The 19,917-nt window shown below is 35.1% G+C and overlaps 2 protein-coding genes across 2 annotated transcripts; both read left to right on the top strand.

The window, feature by feature from the left end:
• The first annotated feature begins 41 nt into the window (after positions 1 to 41).
• On the top strand, positions 42 to 1,760 carry LOC6630637 (uncharacterized). The gene is made up of 2 exons (XM_002053599.4): positions 42 to 1,418; positions 1,479 to 1,760. Exons 1-2 carry the CDS (start codon positions 341 to 343, stop codon positions 1,664 to 1,666), a joined length of 1,266 nt encoding a protein of 421 aa, XP_002053635.1. The 5' UTR covers positions 42 to 340; the 3' UTR covers positions 1,667 to 1,760.
• Positions 1,761 to 17,427: 15,667 nt separating this feature from the next.
• On the top strand, positions 17,428 to 19,827 carry LOC6630638 (zinc finger protein 3). The gene is made up of 2 exons (XM_002053600.4): positions 17,428 to 17,660; positions 17,712 to 19,827. Exons 1-2 carry the CDS (start codon positions 17,526 to 17,528, stop codon positions 18,792 to 18,794), a joined length of 1,218 nt encoding a protein of 405 aa, XP_002053636.1. The 5' UTR covers positions 17,428 to 17,525; the 3' UTR covers positions 18,795 to 19,827.
• Positions 19,828 to 19,917: the final 90 nt, after the last annotated feature.

The raw sequence follows: 19,917 nt of genomic DNA, 5'->3' as shown, positions 1-19,917 counted from the left end.
TAAATGCAAAAAACTCTTCTTCTCTTCAGGGATCTCACATCTTTTCTTGAAAGAAAATTTTTGAAATATTTTCCAAAAAAAAAATATGTGAATGTATTTGTGTCATGAACTAAGTATTTGTTGTAATTAAAAGATTGTGGGAGCCGTCAAAATTGTATGCCATGACGATGCAAGTATCAAGACTGATGATAATCTAACCGGGCTGTTAAGATATGCACTGATAACAAGATATATAAAAGCCCTCCTGCAAATTGGTTGGAGTGCCTATTAAAGTACGCTGCCTTAGAATCTCTACATTGAGTTATCTGCAAGAGCTGAAGCCAACTGGTTCATATACGAAATGCCACCAAACAATGAATCTTTCAATCAGGATGAGCTGGATGCGCCCTCATGGCTGGACTGGCAATACTTTAAAGAGGTGTTAAGTGCCCATGAAAATGATGAGGAGGTGGAGATAATTGATGTGAACATCTCACCTGCCACTGGCAAGGGTGATCATTATGCAAGCATTATGTTCAGAGCTGCCGTGGAGTATAAGAGCAAAAAAGGAAAATCTTTCAAGTCGCTGATTATAAAGACCATGCCCGAAAAAGAGGGGCACAAGAAGGAACTGCTGGGCGATTCACATATCTTTGAGACAGAGATAAGCATGTACTCGGAAATACTGCCAAAATTTGAAGAAATACTCCGACAAGCTGGGGATGAGACGACCCTGCACGTGCCCTGCATCTACCATAGTTTAAAGCCACGACAGGTGATGATCTTTGAAGATCTATTGCCGCAAGGTTACATTGTGCTTCGGAATCGAGAGCCAACTTGTGAGGAGATTCGAAGTGCATATTGTAAGCTAGCCAAATGGCACGCTGTGAGCTATAAATGGTATAAAGAGCAACCAGAGCTGCTGAAGAAATTCAAATACAGTTTGTTCGAGCTTCCGAAAATCGAAAAAGATGATTTCTTGATGCATGGCATGAATCATTTTATCAATATGTTGGATTCAGTGCCAGACCTAACAGTCTATAAGCAATACTTTGAGAAAATGCGTCCCGTCTATATGAAACGCTGCAGGGAAACCTTTATGGAGCATCGACTTAATCCCCAAGAAAATGCTTATTACGTACTATGTCACGGTGACTTTCATCTCAGGAATTTGATGTTCAAGTACAACAAAGCAAGCGGGTCATTGGAGGATTGTATGCTTTTGGACTTTCAGATGAGCAATGTGGGTCCCATGCCCAATGATATTATTTACTCAATCTATCAGATGCTGTCTCCAGAGCAACGGCATAACCATCGCGATGAGTTAATTTACTTTTACTTCTCTACTTTTACGGAGACTTTGAAGAACATAAATTATAACGGTGAATTACCCCGTTTATGCAAGTTTCGGCAGCAGCTATTTCGCCATAAATATTTTGGTAAGCATTTAAAACATTATTTTAATTGTTTAGTTTCTTGATAGTGGCCTTTTCCCACAGAATTCTTTTTACTTACAACTTTTTTGCCTGTGATAAATGCAATGAAGAGTGGAAATCTTGAGATTTCTGAAGTGATTGAAAATCGAGAACTAAGGGCAACACTCTACCTGAATGAAGTTTATCTAGAGGATGTTAGATGTAATCTGAAACGCTACTTGCACCTGGGATACTTTGAGGAGCTGGAGTAATAAAAACAAATTATAAAAAATATATAATACATATTTTTATAAAAATAAATTGAAGCGACCCTATTATGTTAAAGGCATTGATGTTATTTTGTTTTATTAAGTTTAATTGTAGCGTAAGAAAATTATTCATTTATAAATTTGATTTCTTTATTTGCTTAGCAAAGAAAAGGCTATTTATTTTATATATTTTTTTAACAATATATAAAAAACATTTTATATAATATTTAAAGCTAGCTAAAAATCATTTGTTAAAAGCAACCCAAAAAACAAAAACTGTTGTTCAAATTGCTTACAATTATTTTTTTTTATTTTGCGGCCATTGCACATTGGAATTCAAAATTCAGCATTAATTTAAGAGCTCCAAGACTTGAAGACAACAACAAACACACACACACACATACACAACAGCAAAAAACAAATGCAAATGTATATATTGTTTATTTAATTATATTTAACTTTTATATACTTACTATATATATCTTTATATGTATTTTAACACTAGGCATTTGCAACTGACCAAGCAGTGTCGGTTAACTTAAAAATTATGTTTACGTTTAGACAAGAAAACAATTGATTTATTTTATTAAATATATATTGTATATTTAAACAAATACTTAGCTATTTTTCACAAGCAAATAAATTATAGACAATACAATACAAAAAACGAGAATGAAAGGCTATCTTCGGCACACCGAAGATCTAATACCCTTGAAGACCCAACCTTTTCATAAAGCTTATAGTGCTTTGCCCGTATCTAAAAAGCACAGGGAAAATAGTAAATGCCGAGAACGGCAAGATATCTTGATAAACAAAAAAGGTTTTTAATCAATAACCTAGTTTTCGACCGATCGTTTTTATGGCAGATATATGATATAGTAGTCCGATGTAAATAAGATTTTGCAAAAATAAAGGGAGCATAGTGAAATCTTTAAATACCATGTTTATTCAAAATATCTTGAATGACAAATAAGTTTTCAATACAACAACTTAATTTTAATTTCATAAATATAGCTCTAAAACTGAGGGACTTGTTCGTATAGAAACAAACAGACGGACAGACGATCAGACAGACGGACATGGCTCGGACAACTCGGCTGTTGATGATGATCAAGAATATATATACTTTATGTTCTCGGAAATGTCTCCTTCTATGCGTAACACATTTCATGTCAAAATTATAATACCCCAAATTTGAGCAACAAAATTCGAGCAACAGGACATATTTTTTTTTTTTTAATTCGTCCTGTGTATTATTGATGCTGAATATGAAAATAGGTCGCGAATTCGCTCTCCTTTTCAGCAGCCGACGTAGCAACTACGTGTAAGTTGTCTGAAAATTTATTGAAAATTATATATTTAAACTTTTTCTTTTATTTTCAGGACCGCACTCAAAAGATCATGGACTTTTGACATGCCTTTCAAGGCAGGACCTGTTTGACTGGGATGATGAATCAAATATTTCCGGAATTTCGACCGAATTGTTGCCAACAATAAGTCGAACAATAATTCTTTAAATGAAAAAATTAAACCTAAGTGTCCTGTAAGCTGTAAGCAAGAAGTCGAAGAGGCAATTCGATATGTTTTTATTTACACTTAAAAAAATGTAAAACCAACATCTAGTATTGGCAAACATCCAATAAATTATGGATTAAATAAAGATAAAATGAAAAATAATTTTGAAGTCTCTGTTTTTACTCTGGGTAAATTAAACAATTGCATAAGCGATAACGCTGTAGTTGAAAAAACGACATGTCGTTCTGAAACGACATATCTTATTTTCGTTATTTAAACGGCGGAGATATGTCGTTTCAGAACGACATATCTTATTTTCATTATTAAAACGGCGGAGATATGTCGTTTCAGAACGACATATCTTATTTTCGTTATTTAAACAGCGGAGATATGTCGTTTAAGAAACGACATATCTTATTTTTGAAAATTAAAACGGCGGAGATATGTCGTTTCAGAACGACATATCTTATTTTCGAAAATTAAAACGGCGGAGATATGTCGTTTCAGAACGACATATCTTATTTTCGATATTAAAACGGCGGAGATATGTCGTTTCAGAACGACATATCTTATTTTCATTATTAAAACGGCGGAGATATGTCGTTTCAGAACGACATATCTTATTTTCGTTATTTAAACGGCGGAGATATGTCGATTCAGAAACGACATATCTTATTTTCGAAAATTAAAACGGCGGAGATATGTCGTTTCAGAACGACATATCTTATTTACGATATTAAAACGGCGGAGATATGTCGTTTCAGAACGACATATCTTATTTTCGATATTAAAACGGCGGAGATATGTCGTTTCAGAACGACATATCTTATTTTCATTATTAAAACGGCGGAGATATGTCGTTTCAGAACGACATATCTTATTTTCGATATTAAAACGGCGGAGATATGTCGTTTCAGAACGACATATCTTATTTTCATTATTAAAACGGCGGAGATATGTCGTTTCAGAATGACATATCTTATTTTCGATATTAAAACGGCGGAGATATGTCGTTTCAGAACGACATATCTTATTTTCATTATTAAAACGGCGGAGATATATCGTTTCAGATCGACATATCTTATTTTCGTTATTTAAACGGCGGAGATATGTCGATTCAGAAACGACATATCTTACTTTCGAAAATTAAAACGGCGGAGAGATATGTCGTTTCTGAACGACATATCTTTTTTTCGTTGTTTAAACGGCGGAGATATGTCGTTTAAGAAACGACATATCTTATTTTCGAAAATTAAAACGGCGGAGATATGTCGTTTCAGAACGACATATCTTATTTTCGAAAATTAAAACGGCGGAGATATGTCGTTGCAGAACGACATATCTTATTTTCGAAATTAAAACGGCGGAGATATGTCGTTTCAGAACGACATATCTTATTTTCATTATTAAAACGGCGGAGATATGTCGTTTCAGAACGACATATCTTATTTTCATTTTTAAAACGGCGGAGATATGTCGTTTCAGAACGACATATCTTATTTTCGTTGTTTAAACGGCGGAGATATGTCCTTTAAGAAACGACATATCTTATTTTTGAAAATTAAAACGGCGGAGATATGTCGTTTCAGAACGACATATCTTATTTTCATTATTAAAACGGCGGAGATATGTTGTTTCAGAACGACATATCTTATTTTCGTTATTTAAACGGCGGAGATATGTCGTTTAAGAAACGACATATCTTATTTTCGAAAATTAAAACGGCGGAGATATGTCGTTTCAGAACGACATATCTTATTTTCGATAGTTAAAACGGCGGAGATATGTCGTTTCAGAACGACATATCTTATTTTCGATATTAAAACGGCGGAGATATGTCGTTTCAGAACGACATATCTTATTTTCGATATTAAAACGGCGGAGATATGTCGTTTCAGAACGACATATCTTATTTTCGATATTTAAGCGGCGGAAATATGTCGTTTCAGAACGACATATCTTATTTTCATTATTAAAACGGCGGAGATATGTCGTTTCAGAACGACATATCTTATTTTCGTTATTTAAGCGGCGGAGATATGTCGTTTAAGAAACGACATATCTTATTTTCGATATTAAAACGGCGGAGATATGTCGTTTCAGAACGACATATCTTATTTTCATTATTAAAACGGCGGAGATATGTCGTTTCAGAACGACATATCTTATTTTCGATATTAAAACGGCGGAGATATGTCGTTTCAGAACGACATATCTTATTTTCATTTTTAAAACGGCGGAGATATGTCGTTTCAGAACGACATATCTTATTTTCGTTATTTAAACGGCGGAGATATGTCGTTTAAGAAACGACATATCTTATTTTCGAAAATTAAAACGGCGGAGATATGTCGTTTCAGAACGACATATCTTATTTTCGAAAATTAAAACGGCGGAGATATGTCGTTGCAGAACGACATATCTTATTTTCGAAATTAAAACGGCGGAGATATGTCGTTTCAGAACGACATATCTTATTTTCATTATTAAAACGGCGGAGATATGTCGTTTCAGAACGACATATCTTATTTTCATTATTAAAACGGCGGAGATAAATCTCAGAATCTCCGTTCTGAAACGACATATCTCCGCCGTTTTAATATCGACAATAAGATATGTCGTTCTGAAACGACATATCTCCGCCGTTTTAATTATCGAAAGTAAGATATGTCGTTTCTGCCGTTTTAATTTTCGAAAGTAAGATATGTCGTTTCTGAATCGACATATCTCCGCCGTTTAAATAGCGAAAATAAGATATGTCGTTCTGAAACGACATATCTCCGCCGTTTTAATAATGAAAATAAGATATGTCGTTCTGAAACGACATATCTCCGCCGTTTTAATATCGAAAATAAGATATGTCGTTCTGAAACGACATATCTCCGCCGTTTTAATAATGAAAATAAGATATGTTGTTCTGAAACGACATATCGCCGCCGTTTTAATAATGAAAATAAGATATGTCGTTCTGAAACGACATATCTCCGCCGTTTTAATATCGAAAATAAGATATGTCGTTCGGAAACGACATATCTGAACGTTTCAGAACGACATATCTTATTTTCATTATTAAAACGGCGGAGATATGTCGTTTCAGAACAACATATCTTATTTTCATTATTAAAACGGCGGAGATATGTCGTTTCAGACGACATATCTTATTTTCGATATTAAAACGGCGGAGATATGTCGTTTCAGAACGACATATCTTATTTTCATTATTAAAACGGCGGAGATATGTCGTTTCAGAACGACATATCTTATTTTCGTTATTTAAACGGCGGAGATATGTCGTTTAAGAAACGACATATCTTATTTTTGAAAATTAAAACGGCGGAGATATGTCGTTTCAGAACGACATATCTTATTTTCGAAAATTAAAACGGCGGAGATATGTCGTTTCAGAACGACATATCTTATTTTCGATATTAAAACGGCGGAGATATGTCGTTTCAGAACGACATATCTTATTTTCATTATTAAAACGGCGGAGATATGTCGTTTCAGAACGACATATCTTATTTTCGTTATTTAATCGGCGGAGATATGTCGATTCAGAAACGACATATCTTATTTTCGAAAATTAAAACGGCGGAGATATGTCGTTTCAGAACGACATATCTTATTTACGATATTAAAACGGCGGAGATATGTCGTTTCAGAACGACATATCTTATTTTCGATATTAAAACGACGGAGATATGTCGTTTCCGAACGACATATCTTATTTTCGATATTAAAACGGCGGAGATATGTCGTTTCAGAACGACATATCTTATTTTCATTATTAAAACGGCGGAGATATGTCGTTTCAGAACAACATATCTTATTTTCATTATTAAACGGCGGAGATATGTCGTTTCAGAACGACATATCTTATTTTCGATATTAAAACGGCGGAGATATGTCGTTTCAGAACGACATATCTTATTTTCATTATTAAAACGGCGGAGATATATCGTTTCAGAACGACATATCTTATTTTCGCTATTTAAACGGCGGAGATATGTCGATTCAGAAACGACATATCTTACTTTCGAAAATTAAAACGGCAGAAACGACATATCTTACTTTCGATAATTAAAACGGCGGAGATATGTCGTTTCAGAACGACATATCTTATTTTCGATATTAAAACGGCGGAGATATGTCGTTTCAGAACAACATTTCTTATTTTCATTATTAAAACGGCGGAGATATGTCGTTTCAGAACGACATATCTTATTTTCATTATTAAAACGGCGGAGATATGTCGTTTCAGAACGACATATCTTATTTTCGTTATTTAAACGGCGGAGATATGTCGTTTCAGAACGACATATCTTATTTTCATTATTAAAACGGCGGAGATATGTCGTTTCAGAACAACATATCTTATTTTCATTATTAAAACGGCGGAGATATGTCGTTTCAGAAACGACATATCGTATTTTCATTATTAAAACGGCGGAGATATGTCGTTTCAGAACGTTTCAGAACGACATATCTTATTTTCGTTATTTAAACGGCGGAGATATGTCGTTTAAGAAACGACATATCTTATTTTCGATATTAAAACGGCGGAGATATGTCGTTTCTGAACGACATATCTTATTTTCATTATTAAAACGGCGGAGATATGTCGTTTCAGAACAACATATCTTATTTTCATTATTAAAACGGCGGAGATATGTCGTTTCAGAACGACATATCTTATTTTCGATATTAAAACGGCGGAGATATGTCGTTTCAGAACAACATATCTTATTTTCATTATTAAAACGGCGGAGATATGTCGTTTCAGAACGACATATCTTATTTTCATTATTTTAAACGGCGGAGATATGTCGTTTCAGAACGACATATCTTATTTTCGTTATTTAAACGGCGGAGATATGTCGTTTCGGAACGACATATCTTATTTTCATTATTAAAACGGCGGAGATATGTCGTTTCAGAACAACATATCTTATTTTCATTATTAAAACGGCGGAGATATGTCGTTTCAGAAACGACATATCCTATTTTCGATATTAAAACGGCGGAGATATGTCGTTTCAGAACGACATATCTTATTTTCATTATTAAAACGGCGGAGATATGTCGTTTCAGAACGACATATCTTTTTTTCGATATTAAAACGGCGGAGAAATGTCGTTTCAGAACGACATATCGTATTTTCATTATTAAAACGGCGGAGATATGTCGTTTCAGAACGTTTCAGAACGACATATCTTATTTTCGTTATTTAAACGGCGGAGATATGTCGTTTAAGAAACGACATATCTTATTTTCGATATTAAAACGGCGGAGATATGTCGTTTCTGAACGACATATCTTATTTTCATTATTAAAACGGCGGAGATATGTCGTTTCAGAACAACATATCTTATTTTCATTATTAAAACGGCGGAGATATGTCGTTTCAGAACGACATATCTTATTTTCGATATTAAAACGGCGGAGATATGTCGTTTCAGAACGACATATCTTATTGTCGATATTAAAACGGCGGAGATATGTCGTTTCAGAACAACATATCTTATTTTCATTATTAAAACGGCGGAGATATGTCGTTTCAGAACGACATATCTTATTTTCGATATTAAAACGGCGGAGATATGTCGTTTCAGAACGACATATCTTATTTTCATTATTAAAACGGCGGAGATATGTCGTTTCAGAACGACATATCTTATTTTCGATATTAAAACGGCGGAGATATGTCGTTTCAGAACGACATATCTTATTTTCATTATTAAAACGGCGGAGATATGTCGTTTCAGAACGACATATCTTTTTTTCGTTATTTAAACGGCGGAGATATGTCGTTTAAGAAACGACATATCTTATTTTCGAAAATTAAAACGGCGGAGATATGTCGTTTCAGAACGACATATCTTATTTTCGAAAATTAAAACGGCGGAGATATGTCGTTTCAGAACGACATATCTTATTTTCGATATTAAAACGGCGGAGATATGTCGTTTCAGAACGACATATCTTATTATAATTATTGAAACGGCGGAGATATGTCGTTTCAGAACGACATATCTTATTTTCGTTATTTAAACGGCGGAGATATGTCGATTCAGAAACGACATATCTTATTTTCGAAAATTAAAACGGCGGAGATATGTCGTTTCAGAACGACATATCTTATTTACGATATTAAAACGGCGGAGATATGTCGTTTCAGAACGACATATCTTATTTTCGATATTAAAACGGCGGAGATATGTCGATTCAAAACGACATATCTTATTTTCATTATTAAAACGGCGGAGATATGTCGTTTCAGAACGACATATCTTATTTTCGTTATTTAAACGGCGGAGATATGTCGTTTAAGAAACGACATATCTTATTTTCGATATTAAAACGGCGGAGATATGTCGATTCAGAAACGACATATCTTACTTTCGAAAATTAAAACGGCAGAAACGACATATCTTACTTTCGAAAATTAAAACGGCGGAGATATGTCGTTTCAGAACGACATATCTTATTGTCGATATTAAAACGGCGGAGATATGTCGTTTCAGAACGACATATCTTATTTTCGAAAATTAAAACGGCGGAGATATGTCGTTTCAGAACGACATATCTTATTTTCATTGTTAAAACGGCGGAGATATGTCGTTTCAGAACGACATATCTTATTTTCGATATTAAAACGGCGGAGATATGTCGTTTCAAAACGACATATCTTATTTTCATTATTAAAACGGCGGAGATATGTCGTTTCAGAACGACATATCTTATTTTCGTTATTTAAACGGCGGAGATATGTCGTTTAAGAAACGACATATCTTATTTTCGATATTAAAACGGCGGAGATATGTCGTTTCAGAACGACATATCTTATTTTCATTATTAAAATGGCGGAGATATGTCGTTTCAGAACGACATATCTTATTTTCATTATTAAAACGGCGGAGATATGTCGTTTCAGAACGACATATCTTGTTTTCGATATTAAAACGGCGGAGATATGTCGTTTCAGAACGACATATCATATTTTCATTATTAAAACGGCGGAGATATGTCGTTTCAAAACGACATATCTTATTTTCGCTATTTAAACGGCGGAGATATGTCGATTCAGAAACGACATATCTTACTTTCGAAAATTAAAACGGCAGAAACGACATATCTTACTTTCGAAAATTAAAACGGCGGAGATATGTCGTTTCAGAACAACATATCTTATTTTCGTTATTAAAACGGCGGAGATATGTCGTTTCAGAACGACATATCTTATTTTCATTATTAAAACGGCGGAGATATGTCGTTTCAGAACGACATATCTTATTTTCGATATTAAAACGGCGGAGATATGTCGTTTCAGAACGACATATCTTATTTTCATTATTAAAACGGCGGAGATATGTTGTTTCAGAACGACATATCTTATTTTCGTTATTTAAACGACGGAGATATGTCGTTTCAGAACGACATATCTTATTTTTATTATTAAAACGGCGGAGATATGTCGTTTCAGAACGACATATCTTATTTTCAATATTAAAACGGCGGAGATATGTCGTTTCAGAACGACATATCTTATTTTTATTATTAAAACGGCGGAGATATGTCGTTTCAGAACGACATATCTTATTTTCGTTATTTAAACGGCGGAGATATGTCATTTAAGAAACGACATATCTTATTTTCGATATTAAAACGGCGGAGATATGTCGTTTCAGAACAACATATCTTATTTTCATTATTAAAACGGCGGAGATATGTCGTTTCAGAACGACATATCTTATTTTCGATATTAAAACGGCGGAGATATGTCGTTTCAGAACGACATATCTTATTTTCATTATTAAAACGGCGGAGATATGTCGTTTCAGAACGACATATCTTATTTTCGTTATTTAAACGGCTGAGATATGTCGTTTAAGAAACGACATATCTTATTTTCGATATTAAAACGGCGGAGATATGTCGTTTCAGAACGACATATCTTATTTTCGATATTAAAACGGCGGAGATATGTCGTTTCAGAACGACATATCTTATTTTCATTATTAAAACGGCGGAGATATGTCGTTTCAGAACAACATATCTTATTTTCATTATAAAAACGGCGGAGATATGTCGTTTCAGAACGACATATCTTATTTTCATTATTAAAACGGCGGAGATATGTCGTTTCAGAACGACATATCTTATTTTCGATATTAAAACGGTGGAGATATGTCGTTTCAGAACGACATATCTTATTTTCGTTATTTAATCGGAGGAGATATGTCGTTTAAGAAACGACATATCTTATTTTCGATATTAAAACGGCGGAGATATGTCGTTTCAGAACAACATATCTTATTTTCATTATTAAAACGGCGGAGATATGTCGTTTCAGAACGACATATCTTATTTTCGATATTAAAACGGCGGAGATATGTCGTTTCAGAACGACATATCTTATTTTCATTATTAAAACGGTGGAGACATGTCGTTTCAGAACGACATATCTTATTTTCGTTATTTAATCGGAGGAGATATGTCGTTTAAGAAACGACATATCTTATTTTCGATATTAAAACGGCGGAGATATGTCGTTTCAGAACGACATATCTTATTTTCGAAAATTAAAACGGCGGAGATATGTCGTTTCAGAACGACATATCTTATTTTCGATATTAAAACGGCGGAGATATGTCGTTTCAGAACGACATATCTTTTTTTCGATATTAAAACGGCGGAGATATGTCGTTTCAGAAACGACATATCTTACTTTCGAAAATTAAAACGGCGGAGATATGTCGTTTCAGAACGACATATCTTATTTTCGATATTAAAACGGCGGAGATATGTCGTTTCAGAACGACATATCTTATTTTCGATATTAAAACGGCGGAGATATGTCGTTTCAGAACGACATATCTTATTTTCATTATTAAAACGGTGGAGATATGTCGTTTCAAAAACGACATATCTTACTTTCGAAAATTAAAACGGCGGAGATATGTCGTTTCAGAACGACATATCTTATTTTCGATATTAAAACTGCGGAGATATGTCGTTTCAGAACGACATATCTTATTTTCGATATTAAAACGGCGGAGATATGTCGTTTCAGAACGACATATCTTATTTTCATTATTAAAACGGCGGAGATATGTCGTTTCAGAACAACATATCTTATTTTCATTATTAAAACGGCGGAGATATGTCGTTTCAGAACGACATATCTTATTTTCGATATTAAAACGGCGGAGATATGTCGTTTCAGAACGACATATCTTATTTTCATTATTAAAACGGCGGAGATATGTCGTTTCAGAACGACATATCTTATTTTCGTTATTTAATCGGAGGAGATATGTCGTTTATGAAACGACATATCTTATTTTCGATATTAAAACGGCGGAGATATGTCGTTTCAGAACGACATATATTATTTTCATTATTAAAACGGCGGAGATATGTCGTTTCAGAACGACATATCTTATTTTCGTTATTTAAGCGGCGGAGATATGTCGTTTAAGAAACGATATATCTTATTTTCGATATTAAAACGGCGGAGATATGTCGTTTCAGTACGACATATCTTATTTTCATTATTAAAACGGCGGAGATATGTCGTTTCAGAACAACATATCTTATTTTCATTATTAAAACGGCGGAGATATGTCGTTTCAGAACGACATATCTTATTTTCGATATTAAAACGGCGGAGATATGTCGTTTCAGAACGACATATCTTATTTTCATTATTAAAACGGCGGAGATATGTCGTTTCAGAACGACATATCTTATTTTCGTTATTTAAACGGCGGAGATATGTCGTTTAAGAAACGACATATCTTATTTTCGAAAATTAAAACGGCGGAGATATGTCGTCTCAGAACGACATATATTATTTTCGAAAATTAAAACGGCGGAGATATGTCGTTTCAGAACGACATATCTTATTTTCGATATTAAAACGGCGGAGATATGTCGTTTCAGAACGACATATCTTATTTTCATTATTAAAACAGCGGAGATATGTCGTTTCAGAACGACATATCTTATTTTCGTTATTTAAACGGCGGAGATATGTCGATTCAGAAACGACATATCTTATTTTCGAAATTAACACGGCGGAGATATGTCGTTTCAGAACGGCATATCTTATTTTCGATATTTAAACGGCGGAGATATGTCGTTTCAGAACGACATATCTTATTTTCGATATTAAAACGGCGGAGATATGTCGTTTCAGAACGACATATCTTATTTTCGTTATTTAAACGGCGGAGATATGTCGTTTCAGAACGGCATATCTTATTTTCATTATTAAAACGGCGGAGATATGTCGTTTCAGAACAACATATCTTATTTTCATTATTAAAACGGCGGAGATATGTCGTTTCAGAACGACATATCTTATTTTCGATATTAAAACGGCAGAGATATGTCGTTTCAGAACGACATATCTTATTTTCATTATTAAAACGGCGGAGATATGTCGTTTCAGAACGACATATCTTATTTTCGATATTCAAACGGCGGAGATATGTCGTTTCAGAACGACATATCTTATTTTCATTATTAAAACGGCGGAGATATGTCGTTTCAGAACGACATATCTTATTTTCGTTATTTAAACGGTGGAGATATGTCGATTCAGAAACGACATATCTTACTTTCGAAAATTAAAACGGCGGAGACATGTCGTTTCAGAACGACATATCTTATTTTCATTATTAAAACTGCGGAGATATGTCGTTTCAGAACAACATATATTATTTTCATTATTAAAACGGCGGAGATATGTCGTTTCAGAACGACATATCTTATTTTCGATAATAAAACGGCGGAGATATGTCGTTTCAGAACGACATATCTTATTTTCATTATTAAAACGGCGGAGATATGTCGTTACAGAACGACATATCTTATTTTCGATATTAAAACGGCGGAGATATGTCGTTTCAGAACGACATATCTTATTTTCGATATTAAAACGGCGGAGATATGTCGTTTCAGAACGACATATCTTATTTTCATTATTAAAACGGCGGAGACATGTCGTTTCAGAACGACATATCTTATTTTCATTATTAAAACGGCGGAGATATGTCGTTTCAGAACGACATATCTTATTTTCGTTATTTAAACGGCTGAGATATGTCGTTTAAGAAACGACATATCTTATTTTCGATATTAAAACGGCGGAGATATGTCGTTTCAGAACGACATATCTTATTTTCGAAAATTAAAACGGCGGAGATATGTCGTTTCAGAACGACATATCTTATTTTCGATATTAAAACGGCGGAGATATGTCGTTTCAGAACGACATATCTTATTTTTGATAATAAAGCGGCGGAGATATGTCGTTTCAGAACGACATATCTTATTTTCATTATTAAAACGGCGGAGATATGTCGTTTCAGAACGACATATCTTATTTTCGATATTAAAACGGCGGAGATATGTCGTTTCAGAACGACATATCTTATTTTCGATATTAAAACGGCGGAGATATGTCGTTTCAGAACGACATATCTTATTTTCATTATTAAAACGGCGGAGATATGTCGTTTCAGAACGACATATCTTATTTTCATTATTAAAACGGCGGAGATATGTCGTTTCAGAACGACATATCTTATTTTCGTTATTTAAACGGCGGAGATATGTCGATTCAGAAACGACATATCTTATTTTCGAAAATTAAAACGGCGGAGATATGTCGTTTCAGAACGACATATCTTATTTTCGATATTAAAACGGCGGAGATATGTCGTTTCAGAACGACATATCTTATTTTCGTTATTTAAACGGCGGAGATATGTCGTTTAAGAAACGACATATCTTATTTTCGAAAATTAAAACGGCGGAGATATGTCGTTTCAGAACGACATATCTTATTTTCGATATTAAAACGGCGGAGATATGTCGTTTCAGAACGACATATCTTATTTTCGATATTAAAACGGCGGAGATATGTCGTTCCAGAAACGACATATCTTATTTTTGAAAATTAAAACAGCGGAGATATGTCGTTTCAGAACGACATATCTTATTTTCGATATTAAAACGGCGGAGATATGTCGTTTCAGAACGACATATCTTATTTTCGATATTAAAACGGCGGAGATATGTCGTTTCAGAACGACATATCTTATTTTCATTATTAAAACGGCGGAGATATGTCGTTTCAGAACGACATATCTTATTTTCGATATTAAAACGGCGGAGATATGTCGTTTCAGAACGACATATCTTTTTTTCATTATTAAAACGGCGGAGATATGTCGTTTCAGAACGACATATCCTATTTTCATTATTAAAACGGCGGAGATATGTCGTTTCAGAACGACATATCTTATTTTCGATATTAAAACGGCGGAGATATGTCGTTTCAGAACGACATATCTTATTTTCATTATTAAAACGGCGGAGATATGTCGTTTCAGAACGACATATCTTATTTTCGATATTAAAACGGCGGAGATATGTCGTTTCAGAACGACATATCTTATTGTCGATATTAAAACGGCGGAGATATGTCGTTTCAGAACGACATATCTTATTTTCATTATTAAAACGGTGGAGATATGTCGTTTCAGAACGACATATCTTATTTTCATTATTAAAACGGCGGAGATATGTCGTTTCAGAACGACATATCTTATTTTCGTTATTTAAACGGCGGAGATATGTCGTTTCAGAACGACATATCTTATTTTCGATATTAAAACGGCGGAGATATGTCGTTTCAGAACGACATATCTTATTTTCGTTATTTAAACGGCGGAGATATGTCGATTCAGAAACGACATATCTTATTTTCTATATTAAAACGGCGGAGATATGTCGTTTCAGAACGACATATCTTATTTTCGATATTAAAACGGCGGAGATATGTCGTTTCAGAACGACATATCTTATTTTCATTATTAAAACGGCGGAGATATGTCGTTTCAGAACGACATATCTTATTTTCGATATTAAAACGGCGGAGATATGTCGTTTCAGAACGACATATCTTATTTTCGATATTAAAACGGCGGAGATATGTCGTTTCAGAACGACATATCTTATTTTCGATATTAAAACGGCGGAGATATGTCGTTTCAGAACGACATATCTTATTTTCATTATTAAAACGGCGGAGATATGTCGTTTCAGAACGACATATCTTATTTTCGAAAATTAAAACGGCGGAGATACGTCGTTTAAGAAACGACATATCTTATTTTCGATATTAAAACGGTGGAGATATGTCGTTTCAGAACGACATATCTTATTTTCGATATTAAAACGGCGGAGATATGTCGTTTCAGAAGGACATATCTTATTTTCGATATTAAAACGGCGAAGATATGTCGTTTCAGAACGACATATCTTATTTTCATTATTAAAACGGCGGAGATATGTCGTTTCAGAATGACATATCTTATTTTCGATATTAAAACGGCGTAGATATGTCGTTTCAGAACGACATATCTTATTTTCGTTATTTAAACGGCGGAGATATGTCGTTTAAGAAACGACATATCTTATTTTCGAAAATCAAAATGGCGGAGATATGTCGTTTCAGAACGACATATCTTATTTTCGAAAATTAAAACGGCGGAGATATGTCGTTTCAGAACGACATATCTTATTTTATATTAAAACGGCGGAGATATGTCGTTTCAGAACGACATATCTTATTTTCGATATTAAAACGTTGGAGATATGTCGTTTCAGAACGACATATCTTATTTTCGATATTAAAACGGCGGAGATATGTCGTTTCAGAACGACATATCTTATTTTCATTATTAAAACGGCGGAGATATGTCGTTTCAGAACGACATATCTTATTTCGTTATTAAAACGGCGGAGATATGTCGTTTCAGAACGACATATCTTATTTTCGAAAATTAAAACGGCGGAGATATATCGTTTCAGAACGACATATCTTATTTTCGTTATTAAAACGGCGGAGATATGTCGTTTCAGAACGACATATGTTATTTTCCAAAATTAAAACGGCGGAGATATTTCGTTTCAGATAACAGATGCGCATTGAGCTGCCACTTAAAAATACTAAATTTGCCCAGTGCCTCTTATAGGTCGAAGCTTCCACCTGCGATGTGTAAACGGCACTTTTAATTACGCGCCACATGGCCTATCGATAACAGATGCGCATTGAGCTGCAACTTAAAAATACTAAATTTGCCCAGTGCCTCTTATAGGTGATGTGTAAACGGCCTATCGTAAACATGGCCTATCGATAACAGATGCGCAGTCAGCTGTCACTCAAAACGTGCTAAATTTGCCACAGCGCGTTAAATTGGTCGAAAGTCCCGCATGTGCCAAATGAAAACAATAAATTCAAAATTGCGAATAAATACATTATTATGAGGAGATGACTTCAGTGCTAAGTGAAGTACTTTGTCGCGTTTGCCTGAAGCAGGATGAGCTGATGGTGGACATCTACGAGCACGTAGAAGAGCAGCAAACGGATCTGTGTACCCTACTAGAGCGCTGTGGTGACATTAAAGTGAGTATTCGAAGCATAATCTATACAAGTGTATTTAATAGTTTTTTTAAGGTCGATAAACGGGATGCATATCCAAAGTATTTGTGCCAAGAATGCACAAAAGAGCTGCTGATCTCGGCCAAGTTTCGCGAGAAATGTGCAGCCACGGAACAGGCGCTTAAACAAAGAACGTTGGAACGTTTAAAGGACGAAGCGCCAGCTTCTGCTATTACCGTCTTGGCTGGCGAGGAGCTGGTGGTGGACGATTATGAGGAGGACACAATGAATGCGGATGACATTATTACATTCGATCCCAGCGAGCATGTGGAATTATACGAAGAATGCGAGACGGAAGTGCCAGACGAAAAAGTAGCGACAACTTTGGATAACGCACCTGAAGGTCTTCCATCCAATGCCCATTACAACTGTGATGATTGCGGCGCTGTTTTCCAGCAGGCAGCCACGCTGCAGCGGCACATTGGAAAGGCACATCCCGCAGCAGACATCCACGATTGCCCTCAATGTGGTCATAGCTTTACTCAGAAAAGCAATTTGGAAGCGCACAGTTGCACCGGATCGGATGTGCCGGTCGAGAGTATGCGAGCGCAGCGGGCACACCATCGTTGCGTCCACTGCGGCAAGTGGCTGCAATCTGCCTCGAGTCTGGTCATGCATCTTCGCCTGCACAATGGCGAAAGGCCCTTTGTCTGCGACGTTTGCCCAAAGACTTTCAAAACTAATGGCGCACTGGTAGCCCACCAGAAAAGACACCTAAAGCTGGTGGAGTTTGAGTGCGCATACTGTGGCAAGGGTTTTGTAGAGTCAAGCAATCTGCGTCGACACGTTGCCTCGTTGCATACGTCGGAACGGCCACACACTTGCACCATCTGCCAGCGAACCTTCTCCCGCGTCTATCTGCTTGAGATGCACAAGCGCACCCACACGGGTGAGCGGCCATATGCATGTTCTCTCTGCGATCGCAGCTTTGTCCAGTTGAGTGTGCTGCGCACTCATGAGCGCATCCATACTGGCGAGCGGCGACAACGTTGCGACCTCTGCCAGAAGACCTTCAGCCGGATGATCCAGCTAAAGAAACATCAACTCAAGTCCTGCCTACGTGCGGGCACACAAACAACCGAAGAAGTTGTGTCGTAGCTACTAGCAGGAGGCATCAGAAGTTGTAGCATTAAGGTCCTCGATTCTTGTATATAAATAAGGCAGGTTTACCTATGTGCTCGATAGGTTATCTTACTAGGTTAAATAATATAGAGCCTATTGTGAACTTTGCTAACAAAGTTTTTTGGATGTCTTGCCAGTGCACATCGGGAAATACACTTGTGAATGGTTAACAGCATACGTTTTTCAGAAAGGATCTTTGATTTCAAGGCTGAGTTCCACCATGCGGTAAACTTCAGCGAACCCAGATATGCGAAAAACCTATTGCGGACTATCTTATAAATCCGTTTAGGTACAGCAAGATGCTAAATAAGCTCGTAAATACTGACTTAGGAGTTGCTTAATATAGCTTATGTTATTTCCATAACGACTATCTTTCGGAATAGAGTTCTTAAATGGAAAACTTTTCTTGGAATACCTTAAACAAAACCAGCAACATTTGCGAGAAGCATTTATAATGTGTTGACCAAATTAGCTCATAAACACAAAGCTAGGCTTAGATAAGTAGTTATTACTTATCCTTAAATATTATTTTAAATAAAAGTAGTAATATCTCTCAAAGAAACATTCTCCGACTAGGACTTGAAACACAAATACATGAGTGTATATTTGATTTTTTTATTGCATGCACATAAGTTAAGGTATGTTCTCTTTGTCGTAATGGGTTTACATTTGCTGCTGTTATTATTAGTCTACAAGTTACAACAGATTACATAATTACACAAATGCTTGTTATGTGCCATATAATTGGCGACATTAGTAAGTATTTTTATATTTGAACTTTGTATACATATATATAGTATATATGTATAGATGATTTGCAATTTCAAAAATTACATAAATAACATGCATAAGTTTTGAGGGCACAAATTCTTTGATTTGAAAAATTTCAATTTTGTACATAAATACATATTGTTAATGATTTCAGGGGTTTTTCTTATGTTTTAAATAGTTTGATTCACATGCAGCTTATATATATATTTATGTATATAATATGAGAAATATATGCATATCCATATTTAAGTACATTTAAGCTGTTGACCTATAAGTACATATTTTATTTGATTTCTCAATAAACGAGCTTTGCATAAATGTAATAATG

This window comes from Drosophila virilis, chromosome 2, assembly GCF_030788295.1.
Source record: "Drosophila virilis strain 15010-1051.87 chromosome 2, Dvir_AGI_RSII-ME, whole genome shotgun sequence".
NCBI classification, from domain to species: domain Eukaryota; kingdom Metazoa; phylum Arthropoda; class Insecta; order Diptera; family Drosophilidae; genus Drosophila; species Drosophila virilis.
Note: the sequence above shows the minus strand (reverse complement) of the source record. Positions and strands in the feature narration are given on the sequence as shown.

Excerpts from the sequence above, each read along its gene's own strand:
- LOC6630638 (XM_002053600.4), top strand. The coding sequence starts at position 17,526 with ATGACTTCAGTGCTAAGTGAAGTACTTTGTCGCGTTTGCCTGAAGCAG. Across the intron at positions 17,661-17,711 it reads AGCGCTGTGGTGACATTAAA|GTCGATAAACGGGATGCATA; the intron begins GTGAGTATTCGA and ends AGTTTTTTTAAG.
- LOC6630637 (XM_002053599.4), top strand. The coding sequence starts at position 341 with ATGCCACCAAACAATGAATCTTTCAATCAGGATGAGCTGGATGCGCCC. Across the intron at positions 1,419-1,478 it reads ATTTCGCCATAAATATTTTG|AATTCTTTTTACTTACAACT; the intron begins GTAAGCATTTAA and ends CTTTTCCCACAG.